We start from the raw sequence: 21,729 nt of genomic DNA, 5'->3' as shown, positions 1-21,729 counted from the left end.
ATATTTTACCATAATATTCATAGTTATTGGTGTATAATATCAATAGCCTTGAAAAATGATTTGAAAATGAGTAATTAATGTGAAGGGTAAAATTAATAATAAGAAGAAAAATCAACATGGACAGTAAAAGTGCACGGATGGTGCATACATGTATACATGAAAAGACAATAAATATTCAGTACTATGACATATGTTCATATGGAATTAAAAAGTAGTTGGTTAAAGTGTACAATTTATTATCCACGTGGAATTAAAAGTAGTTGGTTGAAGTGTACAATTTATTATCCACGTGGAATTAAAAGTAGTTGGTTGAAGTGTACAATTTATATAGCTCTTGGTACAAGTATTCATTGCGTGTACAATTTGTAAAGCTTGTGGTACAAGCATTTTATGTTGCGTTCGTTCACTCACCACACTTATATATAATAGAAATAAACAAAAATATAGAATAGAAAAATAGACATATATTTTTAGTAATGTAGTCAAGTAATATGGGACGAAGGGAGTACTTCATTTATTAATTCTTAAAGAATGTGAAAAGTCGAGTATAGTAATGTGGCCAAGTAATATGGGACGAAGGGAGTACTTCATTTATTAATTCTTAAAGAATGTGAAAAGCCGAGTATAGTAATGTGGCCAAGTAATATGGGACGAAGAGAGTACTTCATTTATTAATTAATTCTTAAAGAGTGCAAAAATTCAAGTATAGTAATGTGGCCAAGTAATATGGGACGAAGGGAGTACTTCTTTTATTAATTCTTAAAGAATGTGAAAAGTCAAGTAATTTGCCCAATTAAAGAAGAGAATAAATATTCAGTACTATAATATATGTGCCGTGGGATTTATTAATTCTTAAAGAATGTAAAAATTCAAAAGTGAACAAGTAAAAGTGCACGGAGGAAATAAATAAGTGCATACGTGTATACATAAGAAGAGAATAAATATTAAGTACTATGACATATGTCCACGTGAGATAAAAAAGTAATTGGTTAAAGAGTACAAAGCCAAGTAATATGGGACGGAGGCGATTCATTTATTAATTCTTAAAGAACGTGAAAAGTCAAGTATAGTAATGTGGTCAAGTAATATGGGACGAAGGGAGTACTCCATTTATTAATTCTTAAAGAACGTGAAAAGTCAAGTAATATGGATCGAGGGAATACTTCATTTATTAATTTTTAAAGAACGTGAAAAGTCAAAAGTGAATAAGTAAAAGTGCACGGAAGAAATAAATATGTGTCGGAGAATTTAAATTGAAGTGCATACATGTATATATGAGAAGAGAATAAATATTCAGTAAGAACGTGAAAAGTCAAAAGTAAACAAGTAAAAGTGCACGGAGAATTAAAATTGAAGTGTATACATGTATACATGAGAAGAGAATAAATATTCAGTACTATGACATATGTCCCCGTGGGATTTATTAATTCTTAAAGAACGTGAAAAGTCAAAAGTGAATAAGTAAAAGTGCACGGAGGAAATAAATTTGTGTAGGAGAATTAAAATTGAACTGCATACGTCTATACATGAGAAGAGAATAAATATTCAACAAGAACGTGAAAAGTCAAAAGTGAACAAGTAAAAGTACACGGAGAAAATAAATGTGTCGGAGAATTAAAATTGAAATGCATATAGAATAGAAAAATAGACATATATTTTTAGTAATGTAGACAAGTAATATGGAACGAAGGAAGTATTCCATTTATTAATTCTTAAAGAATGTGAAAAATCGAGTATAGTAATGTGGCCAAGTAATATGTGGCGAAGGGAGTACTTCATTTATTAATTAATTCTTAAAGAACAAGTATAGTAATATTGTGGTCAAGTAATATGAGACGAAGGGAGTACTTCATTTATTAATTCTTAAAGAACGTGAAAAGTCAAGTAATTTGCCCAAGTAAAGAAGAGAATAAATATTCAGTACTATAATATATGTCTACGTGGGATTTATTAATTCTTAAAGAACGTGAAAAGTCAAAAGTGAACAAGTAAAAGTGCAGGGAGAAAATAAATAAGTGCATACATGTATACATGAGAAGACAATAAATACTAGGGAAAAGGGTCAAAAATACCCCTCTACTTTGGAAGAAGGGCTAAAAATATCCTCCAAACTTATTTTGGGTCAAAAATACCCCTCCCATCCTTAAAGTTTTCAAATATACCCGTCTTGTGGAATTACCCCCCAAATAACCCGAAATCATTTTTGAAACTTCCGCTCCATCATTTAAGCTTCGACCCAACTAAATAATAACCCATAAAATCCCCTTATTCCCCCAATACGAAGGTTTGAAGTTTGAGGGAATTGGGGGAATAAAGGGATCTTATGAGTTATTATTTAGTTGGGTCGGGTTTAAATGATGGAACGGGTTTAAATAATGATTTCGAGTTATTTTGGGGGATGATTTCCGTCAAGACAGGGGTATATTTGAAAACTTTAAGGATGAGAGGGGTATTTTTTACCCAAAATAAGTTCGGAGGATATTTTTAGCCATTTTTCCAAAGTAGAGGGGTATTTTTGACCCTTTTCCCTAAATATTAAGTATTATAACATATGTCCACATGAGATAAAAAAAAATAGTTGATTAGAGAGTACAAGTTATATAGCCTTTAGTATAAGCATTTATTGAGTGTACAATTTCTAAAGTTGTTGGTACAAGCATGGGAAGCTGTGTTAGTCCTCCTTCCATGCTTATATATAATAGAAAATAGAAAAATGTACTAAATTATAAATATATTTTTAATGATGCTAAGTGATATATTCTTTCGATTATTATTAAACTGCTATGTTAAATTACTCCTTCCGTTCATTTTTACTTGTCCACTATGGACTTTACACGCTCCTTAAGAAATAATAAATGAAATGCATATTTTACCATGATACTCATATTAATTGGTGTATAATTGTAATTAATTTGAAAAATGATTTGGAATGAGTAATTAATGTTACGGGCAAAACAGGAAAAATATATTATATTTCTCTTGATATACGAAAGTGGAGAAGTAAAAGTGAAAATTTATTTTTGAAATAGTGGACAAGTAAAAGTGAACGGAGGGAGTACTTAATTTAGTGTAAATATTGGGTACAAATAAGTATTTATTATTTAGGATGGTGGGCGTGTCACGCAATTAACGATTAATTTGTTTAAAACGGAGATTATAATTTCGAGGCAAATTTGATCCTTCTCCCTAATTTTGAGTTTTGAATTTTTCTGTTCCTCTTTTTTCTCTCCCCACCACCATTATCATCATCACCTCCACCGCCATCTTCTCTTCCCTTTTCCTCTCTTTCTCTCTCCCCGTCGCCCCACCATCACCTACACCATTAGGGGAAATGTGCTAAACAACTTAAACATTCAATATAAAATACTAATTTAATGCATGCATAGAACCACATATGGGTCAAAGAAGGAAGAAAATGTGATTGGCGATAGAGGTAGTAGCGCAGAAAGAGATCCAAGGAATAGAAATTAAAAATTCAAAATTAGGGTAAAGGGTGCCCCCGAACTATGCTTTATGTTCAAATTTACTCTCCAACAACAACATATTAAGTGTAATTCACAAGGCTAGGGAGGGTAGGATGTACGCAGACCTTTAGAGAGGTTGTTTTCAATAGACCTCAGCTCAAAAGACATACCCTCCGTCTTATAAAATTAACCATTTACTGTGTGACACGTGCCATCATAGGGTGCTAAACTTTCACTATTTAAAAATAAGGTAAATTTGTTCCATTCCGCATAGTCCAGGAATATAACCCCAACTAGTAACAACGAGGGCATATCTGACCCAACTATTAGCGGAAGACAAATCTATTCAATTTGGCGTAATTCAACGGCAAATTTGACCCAACTAGTAACAGTGAGGGCATATTTGACCCAACTATTAGCGAAGGACAAATCTATTTCATTTCGCATAGTTCAGGGTCAAATTTTACCCTTTGCCCCAAATGGTATGACAACCATTATGCATTTATTGATCGATTTGGTGCATGAACTAAGATAAACAAATCTGGAAATTGGAAGTTAAGGCAATCAACTTACGAATCCAATTGTTAACCAGATCGTGGAGATAAAGAAGAGAAGCAACTGCAGGTTTGCTAGCTAACTGAGACTTACAGAGCTTTCTTCATGAACGTTAATACTTCATCAAGGAAAAGTGAAAGTCTCAATGTGTGTGTATAGATATAGTCCAATTAATCACTTCAGAGTTAAAACTAGAAGGTAAATTCTTGATATAATCGACCTGAACAACATATAGAGATTTCCTCCACCCCTTTTTAATTACTAATGGAATATTCTTTACTATTTTACTAAAAGTGGAACGAAATGATCTTGTTTTTCTCGTCGGTTGAAAAGAGATGTCCTGGGCAATCGAAGAAGCACTTTGATAAACAGATTTGATCTTGACAGATTCAATTAAGGTATTGGTGTTGGTTCTATTATACAATTTATTTTTGGATTAGTTACGAAATCTTCATGAATAGTTATGCCATTGTATTTACATGAGGTTTCTCTTTAAGAAAGTCACCGAGAGGGCTTAGTTGATCCATGATTTATGTTTCATCTTTCGTTTCCTTTTTGTTTGTTTCGAGAAATCTATTGATCAATTCCGACTCTTTCTTTTACTCTCGATTCTTTTCCAATCGAAATGTATAGATCTTGTTCATAGATTAACGAAAATGTGCAAAAGCTCAATTTGTCTCCGCCATTCTATGAGTCTCTTCCTTTTTGCGTATGGCATCACTACTCCCTTTGACAACATCCACTAATTCGAAACTTATTTGAAAACCATATTTTGACCCGGACATTTTCAAAATGCCGCTTATAATCAACGAATGGCAAGTGCTTGTAGACAGGGAAGATAGGGTACTCCAATATTGTAAATGTATTCTGTCAATCAAATTGCGCCTCAATGACTAATACTTTTTGGCGTGTAATATATAAGTTGAGGTTAATGACTAATCTCTCACCAAGTCACCATAATGGTAACTTCAAAAATAAAATAAAGAAGACTTGCACATCTGTTATTTCTAGTCAGAGAAAATGAATCAACTTTTAGTAAGATTTAAGTCTGAGTTTTAGTAGTTAGAATTGATTCACACTTTCACAGTATTGATTTGGCATTCATGCTTTGATCATTTTCAGTGTAACTATTTTACTTTAACCTCATACAGTTTGCATTTAACTTTTTTGGGAATATTTTCCACGCTAACAAATAAACTTTAAAAAATGCGTCACTCGACCCGCCTTCACATCTTTTTTGGTTTTAATTTCCACCAAAAAGTACCTAAAAATCCACTAAATAGTATTGAAAAGGAAGAAAAACATACATTATCAGGATTACAGATCAAAGAGAAGAAACATGAACTGCAGTATATCACAGAACCACCACAGTAAACTCCACGAAAGACCATAAATTTGAAAGCTTACAAATCTATGATCACTACAAATTCGCAATCACTGATATTCCACTATAATGAAGAGCTCTAATCAAACCACTGGAGGCCTTCACCAACCAGCTGAACTTCGCACCAATAAATGATCCACGAAATCTAGTGTCAGAAATTATTTCCTATATCAGCAATCGGTTCAACCCACCACACGATATGGTTTGCCAACTGGTTAGTACTCTCTTCCTTTGAACGGCATTTCCTGTCATGTCTCAACAAAGTAACAGTCAGTTTGAGCCACTGACAAAGAGATCATGCATGCTGGGATAAATGAACATCTGAGCTGTGGCTATCACTAAAAACAAGAGAGATTTTCTCCCATATTAGAAGACTCAACTCTCAAGTACTCGGTCTAATTATGCACAAGAGGGTTGGCCAAATAAAACAATCAATTTTGTAAGCATAAATGAAGTGTGATTGATGCATGAACCGACTAACAGACTGGAACACAGCTTAAGCGTTTGGGCTGCTCTTATGTAAATTAATTATTATTTTGGTGTTACCGGACCACTATGGTTTTTATCCAGCAAGCTTCTCCGCATCTTGACATTTTATCAATGATGAACTATGATAATAGCAAGAATAATGAAACTGGTAAAGACGAGCAAAAATAAACGTAAAATGTTAAAAGATTTCTTACAGTTGGGTAACTCGGCATATAGACAACTTGCCGAGGGTGGCCAATCATCATCTGCTGTCCATACTGCATCAAAAAGAAAAGAATTTTGAACATTCTGAAACCTACTTCAAACATAATGACAGAAGAATCAGTTAACGTATATGCTGATAACCCAAAAAACTGACAAACCTGTGGTCCATTTGGATGAAAAAATGATGGTGGTACAGGTGTAGGCTGTGGATTATATATAACAGGCTGATGTGCAGAAAATGATGGACCAACCTGCATCAGGTACATGATTAGCAAACATTCAGTAATGCATTAAAACGTCAAAAAGGAAAAAGAAACAAGCAAGAGCATGCCTTTAGCTGAAACACAGACAAGTACAGCAAAAAACATTTCACAAAGATGCGACAGTAGCTTCAAAAGATTGGTGAACTTCACCGGCTATCATCTAACAATATGAAAACAGTATGGCAGTTACAAGCAATTTCAGCTTCTCAACTTACTGCATTATTTGTAGTTCAAAGAGGAGCACGAAAGCAATAAGAGCAAACATCTACAGCATTGCATGGCTTTTTGTCACAGGTGCATAAGGAGTACTTCGGAGGAAAATGGAAAAGAATCAAGGACATGTACAGAACAAGTTCCCAGCTTATTTTGTTTCTTTGAAACTATAGGCAGATAAAAAGCACAAATTTTCTCAACACAGCATTAATTATACCCGATAAGAGAAGTAACGATATTTTACCACAATTGACTGCAACAGCACATAGAGTTTCAGTTCCACCATGAAAATGAGAACAAAGAGTAAACAACCAACAACAGAAGATTACAAAGACAGAATCCTTATGTACTCCACTCAAGTAAATTACCATTCTTAGGAAAACCCACTTGCAGATTTTACATAGTATCACCTAGTATCACCCAAAAATGGGTTACCGACAAACCAAATCTATAAACATTTCCACCAGCATAGCCAAATATTTGACTCAAAATAAAGCTGATAGACAGTTAAGACACTACACAAGTACATGTCTAAATACATCTTAGGTAATACCGACACTACAGGGTCGACCATGCTTTGACTTCCAAAGGCAGAGCAGGTAAGATTCACACAGATTTTTTTTTGCTCTCAAAACAAATTCCTCATATATTGACTATAAATATACAAGAATCACTTACCCCAACAGGCATGCCATGCATGTTTGTGACAGCAGCCACACCAGCTGGATAGTAGAAGGAATTATCAGACACTGGAGAAGCAGGTCTCAAAGGTGATTGAGATGGGATGAAACTCTTTGCATTAGGATTGAATTTAAATTCCTGACAAAATATTCGACAGAAGCAGAATAGATAAACATGTAGATGATTAGCCAAAGGGAGGGGCAAAAATAAATAAATAGCACAACTCCAATAGAAATTATGGAAACTATTGCATGAAGATAGGTCTCGTCATTTTGTTGAAAAAAGAAAGATTAGAAAATAGTTCTTGCCTTAGCATGTGGATTCAATGTGGATTTTTCTGACGAAAATGAATTTACAGAAGAGGTTCGTGATAATCCATTGTCAGCAGATGTTGAGGCAGCACCTGTTCCATCAGAAGCGGATAGAGCAGAACTACTAGGTCGCACATGAGAATTAGCAGATTGTGAAGCCCCTTGAATGTTGGAAGACACTGCACCCTCCAACCTCTCTCTAGAAGAACTTGTGATCTTATCCTGGTCCCCTGGATGAACACGCAATGCAGAGATGTCTGAAGACAATCTACCCCCATCAAAGGCCTCCATTTTCATTCTTGAAGAAGACTTTATATCTGCATGTGTTAAACCTAAGGTTAAAAGAAATAGAAGTTGGAAGACAAGACATATTAAGGGAGTTGAATTTGAATGTACAACAGACCAGCAGACAGCAATTACCGACATGAAGTAACTGTTACTGCACAAGTATGAGAGATCTTGTTCCTTGATCACAAATTCAATCTCAATATTCAGGATGAGTTTAATGGAGGCAAAATGTAATTACCCTATAATTTTACCATTAACAAGAATCCCTTTTGGGTGGGGGTTGGGGGCGGGGGGGGGGGGGGGGGCGAAAGGAAGAGGAGGGAGACGCAATATCATTTAATTGCACTAACAACAATGTTGGTCTCACCAAAGTTAATACCAAATTGTATCTTTTTTTCATTTTTAGATAAAGTACTCCCAAATTGGAGTGAATATTGTGCCGCTAACATTCAATACATCCACAAGATGAATGTCGCAGAGATGCAAATGCTAAGATGGATGTGTGGTCATACAAGATTAGAAATGACCACATTCATGACAAGGTTCAAGTAACACACATTGAAGATAAAATGAGAGGTCGCTTGAGATGGTTTATTCATGTCCTGCGTCGACCTCCAGATGCACCGGTCTGTAGGTGTTAAAAAGGACAACGTAGACCTAAAATCACATGAAGGGAGGCTGTCTCGAAGAACCTACAATTTCTGGGGATTCATATAGACTTAGCAAAAGATAAGGCACCACGGAAGAAAAAGATATATAGGCGATACATATTAGTTGAGAATATGTTTTAGACATTAGCATTTTTACTGTAGTCCTATATGCTCTTTAGGAGTGGTTTTAGCCTTTCAGAGATTCATACGTTTAGAAAATATACAGAACTTCTAAAACTTTTATTTGTATTTGACTATTTGTATAAAATTGGCATGAAATGAGTTTAAATGGAGTAACATGGTCAGTGAGAATTCATATAATTGAACCCAACTTATTTGGGATTGAGGCGTAATTGTTGCTTTTTGTTTTGTTTTGAAAAAATTGTATCTTGAGTGTACTTGAGGCTCTAGCACTTCATCTCAATGGAAGATCAGATCTTTGAAAACGCTATCTAGAACCAAGCTTCATTAGAAACTGACTAAACAAAGACACATCTATCTTGTTCTAAGTAAAGCATCAAGACGCATCCTCAACAGTTTTGAAGCAGACCGTTAGTTCTTCAAGATAATTACTATTATCATACTAAACATTGAAAAAATAAATTCTATTTCGAGCAAGCAACTGAAAGAGATAAAATTAGCAAGCTACAAAAATGACTACAAATTATAAACAGAACTTAGCACAAAATGAGATCTGCCAATGAAGTTTGCTTAGCTCAATACAGAACTACAGAAAGCTAATGGCGGTCACCATTACATTAAAAAATTTCCATTGCAATGTACATTACTCAACCTAATTATTCTAGGTCAACTGCCTAGAGAGAGCATAAATCAAGTTCAATGTGGCAATTCAAACATCAGGACACAAAAAGTCAAAACTTGAAATAACTAACTAGATATATTGTAGATTGAGTAAATAAAAAGAATTGAAAGCACATAAGAATACTACTTTATCCTCTCCCCACCTCCAAAAAAAAAAAAAAAAAACACATACACACACTTTTGTAGTAATACAGTAAAATCCATTTTGCATTAAGAAGTTAGGGGCTTGAAACTTGATAATCAGCCACTGTGACAGCCAGAATTTATCAGGTGCACCCGAAAGTTTATAGTTTCACGACAGCAAGGTGTGCATCATGTTTTAGAGGTATTCACCATTTCTACAGCAAAACTTGCAATTCCATATGCCGAACAATCTGTTACCCTTGCGCAAGTTACCAACAACAACATACCCAGTGTAATCCCACACGTGGGGTCTGGGGAGGGTAGAGTGTACGTAGACCTTACCCCTACCTTGGCAGGTAGAGAGGCTGTTTCTGATAGACCTCGGCTCAAGTAACACAGAAACAACATCAGAATAGTAAGAAAACTAAAGCAGAAAAGACAACAAGTAGTAATAGAAAACTAGGAATAAGAAATATGCGAACACTAAAATAAAAATACAAGAAAATGACGGAAATAATACTGATTCAACAAGAAAGGAAATTCTTCTTTTCCTTTTAAAAATTAAATGTTCTCTTTTACTATATTTACAAGAGGTTACTTTATTCTATGCTTAAATGTACCTTTAAATCTTAAGGTATCATGTTTAGAGGTAACTTCACTACTTCTGTTGCAAAACTTGTTATTTAATTGGAAAAACAGCCTCCATGTTTTCCCTACTAAAAAAGGAAAATAAACTCCTTTTTTTCCTTGGCCTATGATTACCATATTAAGAAAGTTTAATCGTATAATATTCTACTCCATTTCTTGTAAAAGCTAAAAGTTCTATTTCCTTTATTTGCAATAATGTAGCTGCTTCCTTTCATGCTTGAGTGTATACCTCAGCATCTTGAAAAACCATCTCACTAAATTCTCTCAAGATTTTAGTTAGGGTCATATATGCCAATTATGTTAGTACCTTAACATAAACTTTCATGCTAATATCTAAAAGTTCAATGAGGTCAATTGACAAGGAACTAATTGTGCCATCACCTGCTGACACATCAAAAATTTAGAAATTTCTAGTTCGAGAGTGTTGAAGCTACTGAAGAATACAATCTGGCCATGAATTGGAAGTACACAAAGATGAATCGAAACATCCAATTTCAGGAAATAGCATCCTTTATACCCCTCCCCCTCCCCCACCCCACCCCAAAAAAACTGTTCTTTGTGATAATTTTTGTTTCCCCATGGTACTGATAATGCAAATAATACATGAAACAAGGCAAAAGCTCTACATATTATATATTTACTCGGCTCATTCACAGATATAGCCGACCTCAACTGTTTGGGACTGAGGTGTGGTTGTTTTTGCTGTTAATTTACAGCGATGAGTTAGCCTAATAAATGACAAATGGAAATACTGTTGGTCAAGCCGAATAAGGTGAAATGTTTTACATGGCTAGTGGTGAAGAAAGCATGCCTGACCCTGAGCTACTTCAGAAGAGGAAAATTCAGATAGTCTCTAGAAGCCCTTTATGTATGGAGGCAGCAGAAACAAATAGTCACTTGTTCCTTCATTGTAAGCTGACTGCACAAGTTTGCGCACTCTCTATTTGTTTGGCCAGGGAGGAATGGATAATGCCAGAGCACACTGCAGATTTACTAAGCTGCTGGATAAGAGGAGGTGCGAGTAAGAGTAAAAAAAAAGTGGTGGAGAACAGTACCAGCCTGTATTTGGTGGAACATATGGAAGGAGAAAAATGAAAGAACTTTTGAAGGCTCCATACAAAATATCAAATGGAATTGTACCACAACTTTATGTTTTTGGTGTAAAGAGCAATGTATAGAAGATGAAGTACAGATAGTGGACTTCCTAGGAGTTTTGTAATTAATATTCTCCTTGTAAGCTCTTTGTTGGAGGTGGCCAGCATATCCTTAATGCTGAGGAATAGAAGTTACCAGTTTAAAAAAAAAAAAGCGCCCACTATTTACAATGCAAGGGAAATAATTTAAAAATTCCATTTGCAGGAGTTGGCATGAAATATTTGTCTACTCCAGCTCACAAGACATACTCACCTTCCAATACTGACGTTTGAGCCTCTTCAGCTATCTACATGAAACGAGGAACACCAACCATAAGAAAGTTTTCCAAGAAAAGGATAAACATTAATAATAAGTTAAAATGAAAACAATATGGAAGTACAAATTAGCTAACCATTTGATTTCTCGTATCCTCCTTATTGCAACTTGCTCCAGCATGCTCACTAAACAGGGCTTTGAGTCCCCTAAAAAGATAATTTCAGTTAGAGAGACGATAACAAGGCTAACGTTATCTTTTAAAAACTACTAGTTGGAGAAAGGAATGATTATAGCAAACCTGTTTAAGATAGAGGCACCTTTAGGGATAACTTCAGCTGATGACTGTTTCACATGATCATCAGGACAAGTCTGATAGACATCCCTGCTGGTACTTAACCGGGAAGATTGCACTTCATCCTACAAACAAGATAGGCATAGAAACACTAAGACACGCCATATAATTAGCTTATGATTCAACTATAGTCGAGTACACAGAAGCTAAGGTATTATTTATAGGCTCTTAAACCACATGCATGATTCACTCTGAAAGTGCTTGGTCTAAGACGTGGATAACTCTCAAACTCGCCAGCACTAGTAGAACTTAAATAACCAATTAAAACATTTTCTAACTAGCTTGAGATATTTGACTAATATGAAAATAGACTTCCTCTATCATCCATATCTTAAGTTAATGCCTTGAACTATATAATAAGAAATAGGTAACAAATTACACAAACCGAGAAACAGAACCCACGATCATTCATAGAAGGAACGAGCCCCAGCACAGCAAAAAAAACAATTGTTAGATAGAATAACGAGTGTAGGTGAACAAACTTATACCATGGAGGAAGATCTTGATGACACTTGTGCACCTTCATTCATTTTCCTGCTGCTCATGTCAGTAGATGACTTGCCCATAGCACTAGATACACCTTGAAATGTTTCATCATTACGTGAATCCAATAATATGTCCTCGCAGTCATCATAGCCGCTATCATCAACCTCTCTAACAACTGCGGAAAATCTGGTTTCCTCATCAACTTCTAGGTTCTCATGAAGTTGAATCCCTCTCTCCTATGAAAAGTAAATTTCAACCAATGCAACTAAATTTAGAACGAAAGAAGCAGAGAAAAATCAGAAAGAAACCAAGGTTCTGTTAAAAGGAAGCAATTACCCCACCTCTGCTAGATGAAGATCACGCGTATCCTCACCCTCAATTTCTCTAGCTATTCTTAGAGCTTCTTTTTCCAATTCACTCATTTGAGGACCTCTCTCAAGCTTTGTCGTATAAAGGCCCTCATCAAATGTGCTTTTTACTCCAAACAGTGTTTCATTGGCTTCAAATTGATCCCAGCCCCTGACAAACACACATTGTAAAGGTTGAAGCAAGTAAGCAACTATAAAGAAAACGTCAATAGATGACTAGAATAGACCTGCAAAAATTTACAATTAGCAAAACTATAACAACATTGGACTAAGAAAGTCTAGTAGACCATGTGTTAAAAATAAATGGGCGATCCAATAATGAAGCACATCATTCTATGCATTCATCTTGCATTGATAGTGCAGAAGGGACACTCTGGTAATTTAAATGAGTGAAATTCATTTTGTATCATACAAGAAAGGGGCACTCGTGATGAATTAAAATGGAATAATGTGCTACAGCAAGTAGATGTGATCTTTAGACCAGGGAATGACACTTTTTCCCTCCTTTTGGTGATTACCCGCATCAAAAGAAAAAAGAAAAAGAAAGAGCTACTGGAGGAATTACCCCTTCTCACCAAGAAATATTGTACTTCAAAAACAGTTGAGATGACTTGAAATGCAATTCAGAAACAATATAATAATTAAACCAGAAGAACTTTGCCAGTGCTACTATCTGGAGCAATCCAACTCAATGTCTGTCTTCAGAATAAATTTAATTCATATTTACTTAGCTTTGGAGAAAACGAGATGCCTATAAAAGGAAGAACTTCACAAACAACACTTCCACGACAAAGGAGGAATATGTTTCGGATAGGAAAAAGACACTGAGACAGATAGAAAGAAAAGCAGTGAGACAAATGATGTAGGAAGTATGCATGAGAGGGATGGGATCAAGAAAATACCTAGCCGCTTCAATCCCAAGATGGGAGGAGTCGGCATACAAGTTTTCACTATCCATTTCACTCTATTTAGACCCATTTCATTCGAATAGTAAAAAACTTGGGGTTCTCTATACTAGATCTTACATTACTACTAACACAAATCTCTAAGTGGAACAAAAAGACTCCTAAAAACATTGGACCTAATGTAAGCATAACGTCAAGACTAAGCCTTAATCCCATTTCCTTGTATTGTCTATAAGAAACTTTTTGTCCCATTCTTCCAGATTTTTCTGCTAGATCTGCATGGATTACTAGAGAACATAGGCTTTTATGAATGTGATGCTCAAGAATAACCAACATTACCATCCCACTAGAAGTATCACGAGAGTTCTTTGCTTTAACCACAGTAATACTCTGTTTCCACAAGAACACGGGATAATAATTCTATAAGAAATTGATAACGTAAGTTCAGAATTTTTTTGCTGTTAATTTCACCATGGCCCATAAGTGGCAGTAACTACTTAAATCCATGTCTGCTAATTAAGTTAAATAAAAATGACTATTACGTAATTATGAATTGATATAAGTACAGTATTAGCATTTTTTAATCTTAGGACTCGGGGGATAATGATAGGACAACGAGTACGGGTGTTAAGATACATTCAAGAAATGTATATTACGACATATACAAGTATATATTTCATCAATTGATTGAAGTTATTAAATTAAAGCTTACTATAATTAAATTCTTAGCAATTATATTTTATACATAAGTTATCTCGTATAATACCAAAGTGTTCTAGTACTTTAAAGTGAATATATTTATATGGTATAAACCGAAAACCAAACCAAATATCTAATCGACCTATACTACTTGGCCATAGGTGTAGTCAAAGCAGCCAAGTTAGGTTGATCAAACCTAGAGAAGATCAATCACCCACACCCAAATCGTGTTGGATCGACAGCGGCACAGCAAGGATTTTGAAGGATCCGAGCAATATAGGTTACATACAGCTAAAACATCCTCTTAACAATCAAGGAAACGATGTGAGATAGCAACCTATTCCAATGGCCATCAAATATATTGTCTAGTTCAGGACATTCAGGAGCATCATCATCAGGTACCCAGCGCTCCAACTGCCGCTCTACCTCAATATGCCGAGATTGTGAAATATATGAATCTGTCAAAAGTTCCTGCTGCTGTTCCAGCATGAATTCTGTTCTGAAGCCATCTAAAGTTGTAGGCACACCCTACTCCAAAGCAATAGAGCGTCATTATTATAACTAGAACTATTTGAAAGTCACAACATTCTGAGTCAAAATTAATCAGAAATGATATATAAGGGTCTTCCATGAAGACCATCACCATAATATACTGTGATCTGATTTGTTTGGTAGGTAATATAAAGCATTGTCATTGTTGAAATCAGACGGTGCATAAAGTAATTGCTAGAAAGAATTATAGTAGTCGCCACAAACCTTTGCTGTAACTTGCACAAACTCTTTACCCGATATTATCAAAGTCTTTGACGGAGGCTTGGTAAAAGTTTCAGAAGTATTCTTCATCCCCTCAGAACTATCTTTTATCAAGTGGGCCATTTTCAGAATAATACCTGTGCCAAGTGAAGGGAAGATAGCTAATGTTAAATATAAAATAGTTGAACATATGCCAAAACAATGTTTAGCGCCTTCAATTAATACTCAAAAAACCTGCAGTCTAAGTTAACTTTTCTAACATACCAAAATCTTTGTCAGCGTTTGTCGCATGAAGTATCCCTGAAAACACTGATCCGTCAATCACTTGTACTTCCACTTGATGTCCAACAAGACTATTACTTAAATAAACTAGTCGATCACGTGACAGGCTTTGATATGCTCCCCCTTTACCTGGAACACTAGGAGTTAGAATTAGGGAAGAATTCATAGATAATCCTAAGACAGTGGCTCTCACCTGCACCTGTAAATTGACGGGAAGTATTTTTTCCAGATTGCACTTTATTCTCCAACCTAGCACCCATTTCTCTATCAACTTTACGACGGCCATATCCATTGGCAGAAAGCCTTGGCTGCACTGGTTGCTGCATCGTCCTCAAAGATGTGTTAATTTATAGACGAGATGCAGTTCAGCTCGGGTTCAGTCTATACACTGCAGAAGACAACACTCCAATAAACAAATAACCCTAACTGCTAAAGATTGAAATTTGAATGAAGCATCATTTTTCAAGCACGGCAAAGTACCAAACTACCCAGTACACCAAGGCGACAACTAAGACCTGGATCTTCCACTAGCTGGTATAAAGAAACCAGGAAGAAGAACTATATAATACGAATAGTAATGTATCTTTTGAACAATAACTAGGCATTAATCCACTTTACTGGACTGTGATTAACAAGATACAAAGTAATTTGTCTTGGGTAGACTTCATATTGAGATGGTGGCAAATTGATCGGAGTACCGTGCAAACTGTGAAGTCATGAATCCATAATATCCATATTAATCAAAAGTCAAACTGCCTAATTTAGACTAAAATCCAAGAAAACAACCTCAAATGGCAGGAGTATCATGTGGAATGAAGTATGGCTAGCAAGCACCAACTATAATATGTCCAATCGAGAAAGAACTACATGAAATTGTGTTACTGCAATGTGACTTGTTATAGTCTTACTCTTAACTTTTCACGTATAATTTTACGTAGAAACATAGGAGTGAATGGAAAACCACAGGCATACATATCAACTTGCCAGCAAATCATTCAACCCTTTCGCCTTTTTTTTTTTTCCACTTGATGTTCAATATCCCGGGCCCTAAGTAACCCAAACCCCTATTACCCAATGGTTTTTGACTATGAATAGAGAACATAGGTCCATTTTTCCATCAAAAATTCCGGCGGCAATTTCCTTCCCGGACAGTGAGGCTTTGAGACAACAAGTTGTAGTGCTTTCAACCCAAATGGGTATATTGTACTCGAACTCTCCAGAATCCACTGAGATGGTCCTTGGAATACAATTACAAGGCTTTTGACGCAAATCCAAGCCCATTGTAGGTAACCTCTTCCAAAAAAGTTTTTTCCTCTTTTTGATGAAGCAAAATAGTTTTTTCCTCTATTTCCATCAACCACACATTATTCACCAATTTCTCTGAAAGTATCCTGATTCCATAGGTGTAGAAGCATGCCCAACAACCTAATCCAACACCATCTTGGTATATTGTTGTCTGAGACGAATCCCATCGCTGGTGACCGACCACCAGTCCAGCCTAAGTTCCGCGTTTTTCCATCTCCATATTTTTTTGATTCACTGAGATTCCTCATACGATGGTAGTTCGAAGATGAAATTAAACCCTTTCATTTCGAAGACCTGTGCCCCCACCCCCAGGAAACCTTCCAAATGTTGTGAACCCATCTTCTCAGTTCTGAGCCTGTCAGGAAATCTTGGTGAACACCCTCGAATCTCCCCAACATGCAAGTTTGAAGGGACTCCTTCTTTTGTTCAATTATTTTGTTATCCAACAGTGATTTTAGGCTACAGCTAGTTCCTATCTTTCAGCCCCATGTCACTTTCAGACCATCTCTTGAGTTCACTGCCTCTGCATAGTTCTGTGGTTGCTTCCCTTTTAGTAATCTGGCTCTCTATAAGTTTTTGTATTTTTCGAGTTATATTGACCCAGCATGTGTCGTAGGAAAGTTCCAGGATGACAATGTTGCTTCTGTTTTGATAGCCACAAATCTTTCATGAAAATTAAAATTCTGAGCTACTGAATACTCATAGAGTTGGACTGACTGATCCAATATCCTGAATATGTTCCCAGATCCTTCTGATGCACCAATCATCTTTTGGCATGCGTCTGCTGATCGTCAACCGCCTTACGGAGTTTCTTTTTCTCTCTACCATTTGTCATAGGAACCCCCAGACCCCAGTATACCGGCAAAAGTGTAGAGTTAAATACCTGAGTAACTGCTTTTTAAATTTGCGTCCCATGAAGTGAGCTTTTAAAAATCGTTTTATTGGCGGGGGTCTGGGAAAAGAAAGGCAAAATGACTTTAAGCTCAAGATCAGAGAGGTATTTTCCATTAATCATGTAAGGTTTCGATTGATAGGCCCAAGATCAGAGATTTGGTGAAGGAACAAATATGAACTAGCTAAAACCTCAGCTGCTCTTAACCTTTTAAATGATCACATACTGAAATATATAAAGCTATAATGTGTACGAAGGAACGAAGATGAAGATGCAATCCTTAGAACACCTTCCCCAAAAAGGGAAGCCTGACTACCAGAATCTTGACAAACTAACTAACTGTAACCAAGAAACAACATGAAATGAATCTATTTTCCCTTCATTGGAAACTTAAGTTCAAAGTCTTCTGTCCAACATGCAATTGATATTGTTTTTCTCTTTCTTTCTTTGTCTATAATATATGTAATCATACCAAGTGATAGTACATTCACCATTGTGAGTTTGGTACAAGTAGAAGGGATCTAGTTCGATTGAGCTGACGTGGCTGAATTAGTTGGAGTTAGTTAAAATTAGTTAAACAGTAATGGCAGGCAAAGGTCTTAGGATCGAATCTCACTGCCACCCATTATCAAAAAAAAGTAATGGCTGTTAGTGTTTAGTTAGCACTGTAGCATCGATTCATGTAACTCTTTCAGCAATTTCCACCTAGGCTATATAGCCAATTCTGTAATTGAAATTCATTCATTCATTCAAGATGATACAAGTCTCTTCTTTCTCTCTCTACACGTTTTCTCCCAATTTAGCTATCTTCTCAGAGTTAACATACAACAACTGTATCAACCAACAACTCCCATCCTAAGTTAGTTGGGTCAGCAACCTCTATATCCACATTCCGCTATATTTTAGGTCCATTTCATAATTTTTTAAAACTCAACAACTTGAAGCAGCAAGAAGCCAGAAAAACCAAAGCTTTGGCATAACAGGCACATATAATCAAGAATAAACTGCATTCTCATAAAAAGGATCTTTCTTTCCTTTTTTTTTTTTTAAATCGAGTAATAATTTTCATATAAAGGATCTTCTGTAAAGCACCCAACTTTCCAGACAAGACAATCTACACAGTAGGAGCTAATCAAAAATCACCTACTCGATTGACAAGCATAACTTTTATATCTGCCTTATGAAATCGCAAGTAATGGATTGAAATCCCAACTTTACAACGAAAAAAGGCAACTCTATTCCGAGGTCGATTCAAAATTAGTTTGGTCAGCAACCCCTTTATATCCATTCGCTATATTTAGGTCCAGTTCAAAAAATTAACAAACTCAACAACTTGAAGCAACAAGAAGCCAGCAAAAAAAAAAAAACACTTTGGCACAACAAGCACACATATAATCAAGAATAAACTGCATTCTCCATAAAAAAGTATCTTCTCTAAAGCACCCAACTTTCCAGCTAATCAAGAATCACCTAATCGATTAACAAGCATAGCTTTTCACAAGTAACCCATTGAAATCCAAGCTTTTAAAAAAAAAAAATTCCGAGCTAGATTCAAAACCCTAGACCCATATTTTTGTGCGATACAAACAAGGTGATCCATCAATACAAATGTAGATAAGTAAGAAGAGACTTACAAAGAGAGATGTTGGGATCCTAGCAAAGAGAAAGTGAATTTGATATGAAACGACACCGTTTATGTCAACGGAATAGAAAACTGCGCCACCGAGAAACTGAAATTGCCCCGAATTACGCAGAGTCTATTATGATGTCGTTTAAAGATCTTGTCTGTATCTACTAATTCAAATAAATTTACTATTATTGCAAATAGAGATAAGGTTAAAAACACCCCTAAAATATCACACTTTTTTTATATCCTATATTGAATCATCCGAAGTGACACACCTAAAGCATCACCAAATAGTTAACAAAACACACCTGAACTTATATATGATGGTGTGTGTACTGCACTCTCTTTTTTGGTTTAAAAATAGTGTCACGTGGCACTCCACCTGGATAAATAATTCCACCGTAGCAGAAGTTAATTTTCACATGGATAAATAAAGGTTAAAAGTTAAAAGGGTAATATATTTGGGTAAAATTAGAGAATACGATCATTGTAAAAATTTAATGGGTTTTCACCGTTTGTAAAATTCTCATCGGAGATTCTCTTCTTCTCCGACAGTAGTCTCGTCTCTCTTGCGTGGTTGGTGTCTTGCTTTCCCTCGTTAAGCTCCAATTTCCCCAAGAAGATGAATGGAAACAAAAAGGAGGAGAAAATCTTAGTAGCCCTTACGAAGAAGAAAATGAAGAAGAAGGTTGATAATGAAGAAGAAATAAAAGAAAAATCTGCACAGGAGAAGAAATGAAGAAAAATGGTTGAGCAATGATGAAGAAGAAAAGGGAGAGCTTAGGGTTTTAAAGAATTAATTGGAAAATTAAAAAAAAAAAAAAAAATGAGCCAGCAAATATATAGCAGTTTCATACTGCCAAATGGACGAAATCTTTTGATAAAATTTTGCTTCACGCCCATTTAGGTGATTGAGGTCAAAATTTTAGTCTAGTCAGCGTTCAAGTGTGTTTTGCTAACTATATAGTGATAGTTTAGGTGTGTTTTGCTCACTTCGGATAGTTCAGGTATAAAACACAAAAAAAAAGTGATAGTTTAGGTGTATTTTAGACCCTTATCTCATTGTTAATACATTAACATTATTTTGATTCTTTTACTTGTATAACTAAAATAATATTCTTGTAAGCTATGCAGAAATTTATATAGTATCGAAATAAAACTTGAAAGTAAGGAGCCGTTTGGACATGATTTGAAATCATGATATGAAATACAATGATTTGAAGTTGAAGTTGAAGTTTTGTTTGGACATGGAATTAAAATTTCTTAAGTTGTATTTTTTCTCATAGACATAAAAACTCACAAGTTGTGAAACCATCAAAACTTTTCCAAGTTTTTACAATCTTACGAAATGAGCAAATCGTAGTTCATAACAAAATTAATACGCTACTAGAAGACCTTTCTAAAAAATACAACATCAAGTGATCGAACTTTAGTTCAATAAAAGGGAAAATTGAACGTGAATTGTATAAGTAAATGCAGTTGGTAAATGGTTCATAAGAGTAAATTTATTATAAAATATACTACCAACTTAGCATATTTGATATAAATGGTTGTAAACATGATTGGTAAATATATCTACTAACTTATGGGTCTTTTTAAAAAAAAATATATAAACTTATGTGTGAAGTTTTACATTTAAAATAATTTAGAATCCCAAATTATGCCTTTTTGGAGAATTTGAGATTTAAAATTATGATATGAAGTTGAAGTTGAAATTGAAATTTTGTGTAAATTACATAAACAAATGCTGATTTAAAATTAAAATATGAAAGTATGATTTCATATCGCATGGGCAAACGCCTACTAAGGATACATTTATAAGCACTACTCAGATTCAACTAAAAATGAGAAAAACTGGCACTTATATAGTAGTAAACAATTTACTATATATTTTTAAAATTATTTTAAAGTAAATATTTATATAAATTATGCATTTTATACTTTTTCTTTACACTAGTCTCTATGTTCGTGCTTTGCACGAAGATATCTCGCGTCAAATACTATGAAATGTGTTTCTAATCAATGTGCTTTTCACGTTATTTCCTATTTACCACAATCATCACAAGAATTATTATGTAATATTGTTTATAATTACATATGTTACTATAGTATACGATTATATTCGCTTAAAATCTTGAAAATTTTGTTCTCAGCATATATTTTTTCTTCTTTTTCCCATATAGGGAATCATGTTACGACTAAGATAATCTAATATTAAGGACTAAGTTTATTTATTGTCATTTACAAATATAAAAATGTTGAAAGTAATTGATAAACAAAATTAATTATAAGAATATCTTTCAGTTTTAAGAATATTTATTATTTAATTAAATAAACTTAAGTTGTTAAAGTAAAATATAATACTTTTCTTAAAAAATCAAGTCCTCCACTCGCCGTAAAATTTTCCGACTTCATAGTAATTTTCATGAAGGAATGTTTATACGAAGAAACCGATTCAACTATTTCATTTTCTTTCAACATAGGAAATTTATACTTACCAACCTGCAAAAGATAATCAATCAAATTTACGCTAGCTATTCTTGTTTTTTCTCATC

At 34.8% G+C, this 21,729-nt stretch overlaps 1 protein-coding gene across 2 annotated transcripts; it reads right to left on the bottom strand.

Annotated features, from left to right (window-relative positions):
• Positions 1-5,277: 5,277 nt before the first annotated feature.
• On the bottom strand, positions 5,278-19,306 carry LOC132052188 (polyadenylate-binding protein-interacting protein 4-like). Of its 2 annotated transcripts, none has more exons than XM_059443583.1 (15): positions 19,178-19,306; positions 15,544-15,738; positions 15,333-15,479; positions 15,072-15,205; positions 14,653-14,843; positions 12,685-12,862; positions 12,346-12,579; positions 11,804-11,922; positions 11,642-11,711; positions 11,503-11,536; positions 7,562-7,881; positions 7,251-7,391; positions 6,255-6,347; positions 6,087-6,149; positions 5,278-5,648 (listed from the first exon to the last, which is right to left on the bottom strand). In XM_059443583.1, the coding sequence occupies exons 2-15, from the start codon at positions 15,674-15,676 to the stop codon at positions 5,619-5,621; spliced, it is 1,887 nt and encodes a 628-aa protein (XP_059299566.1). In that variant the 5' UTR covers positions 15,677-15,738; positions 19,178-19,306; the 3' UTR covers positions 5,278-5,618. The 2 variants fall into 2 exon arrangements, with proteins under 2 accessions (XP_059299566.1, XP_059299568.1); XM_059443585.1 differs by having other exon boundaries at positions 15,550-15,738.
• Between the last annotated feature and the right edge of the window lie 2,423 nt (positions 19,307-21,729).

The sequence above is a fragment of the Lycium ferocissimum genome, chromosome 4 (assembly GCF_029784015.1).
Source record: "Lycium ferocissimum isolate CSIRO_LF1 chromosome 4, AGI_CSIRO_Lferr_CH_V1, whole genome shotgun sequence".
Classification (NCBI taxonomy): Eukaryota; Viridiplantae; Streptophyta; class Magnoliopsida; order Solanales; family Solanaceae; genus Lycium; species Lycium ferocissimum.
The sequence above is the reverse complement of the archived record's forward strand: the minus strand, read 5'-3'. Positions and strand labels throughout refer to the sequence as shown.

Excerpts from the sequence above, each read along its gene's own strand:
- LOC132052188 (XM_059443583.1), bottom strand. The coding sequence starts at position 15,676 with ATGCAGCAACCAGTGCAGCCAAGGCTTTCTGCCAATGGATATGGCCGT. Across the intron at positions 14,844-15,071 it reads TTGTGCAAGTTACAGCAAAG|GGTGTGCCTACAACTTTAGA; the intron begins GTTTGTGGCGAC and ends GCTTTGGAGTAG. Across the intron at positions 6,150-6,254 it reads TTCATCCAAATGGACCACAG|TATGGACAGCAGATGATGAT; the intron begins GTTTGTCAGTTT and ends TTTTTGATGCAG.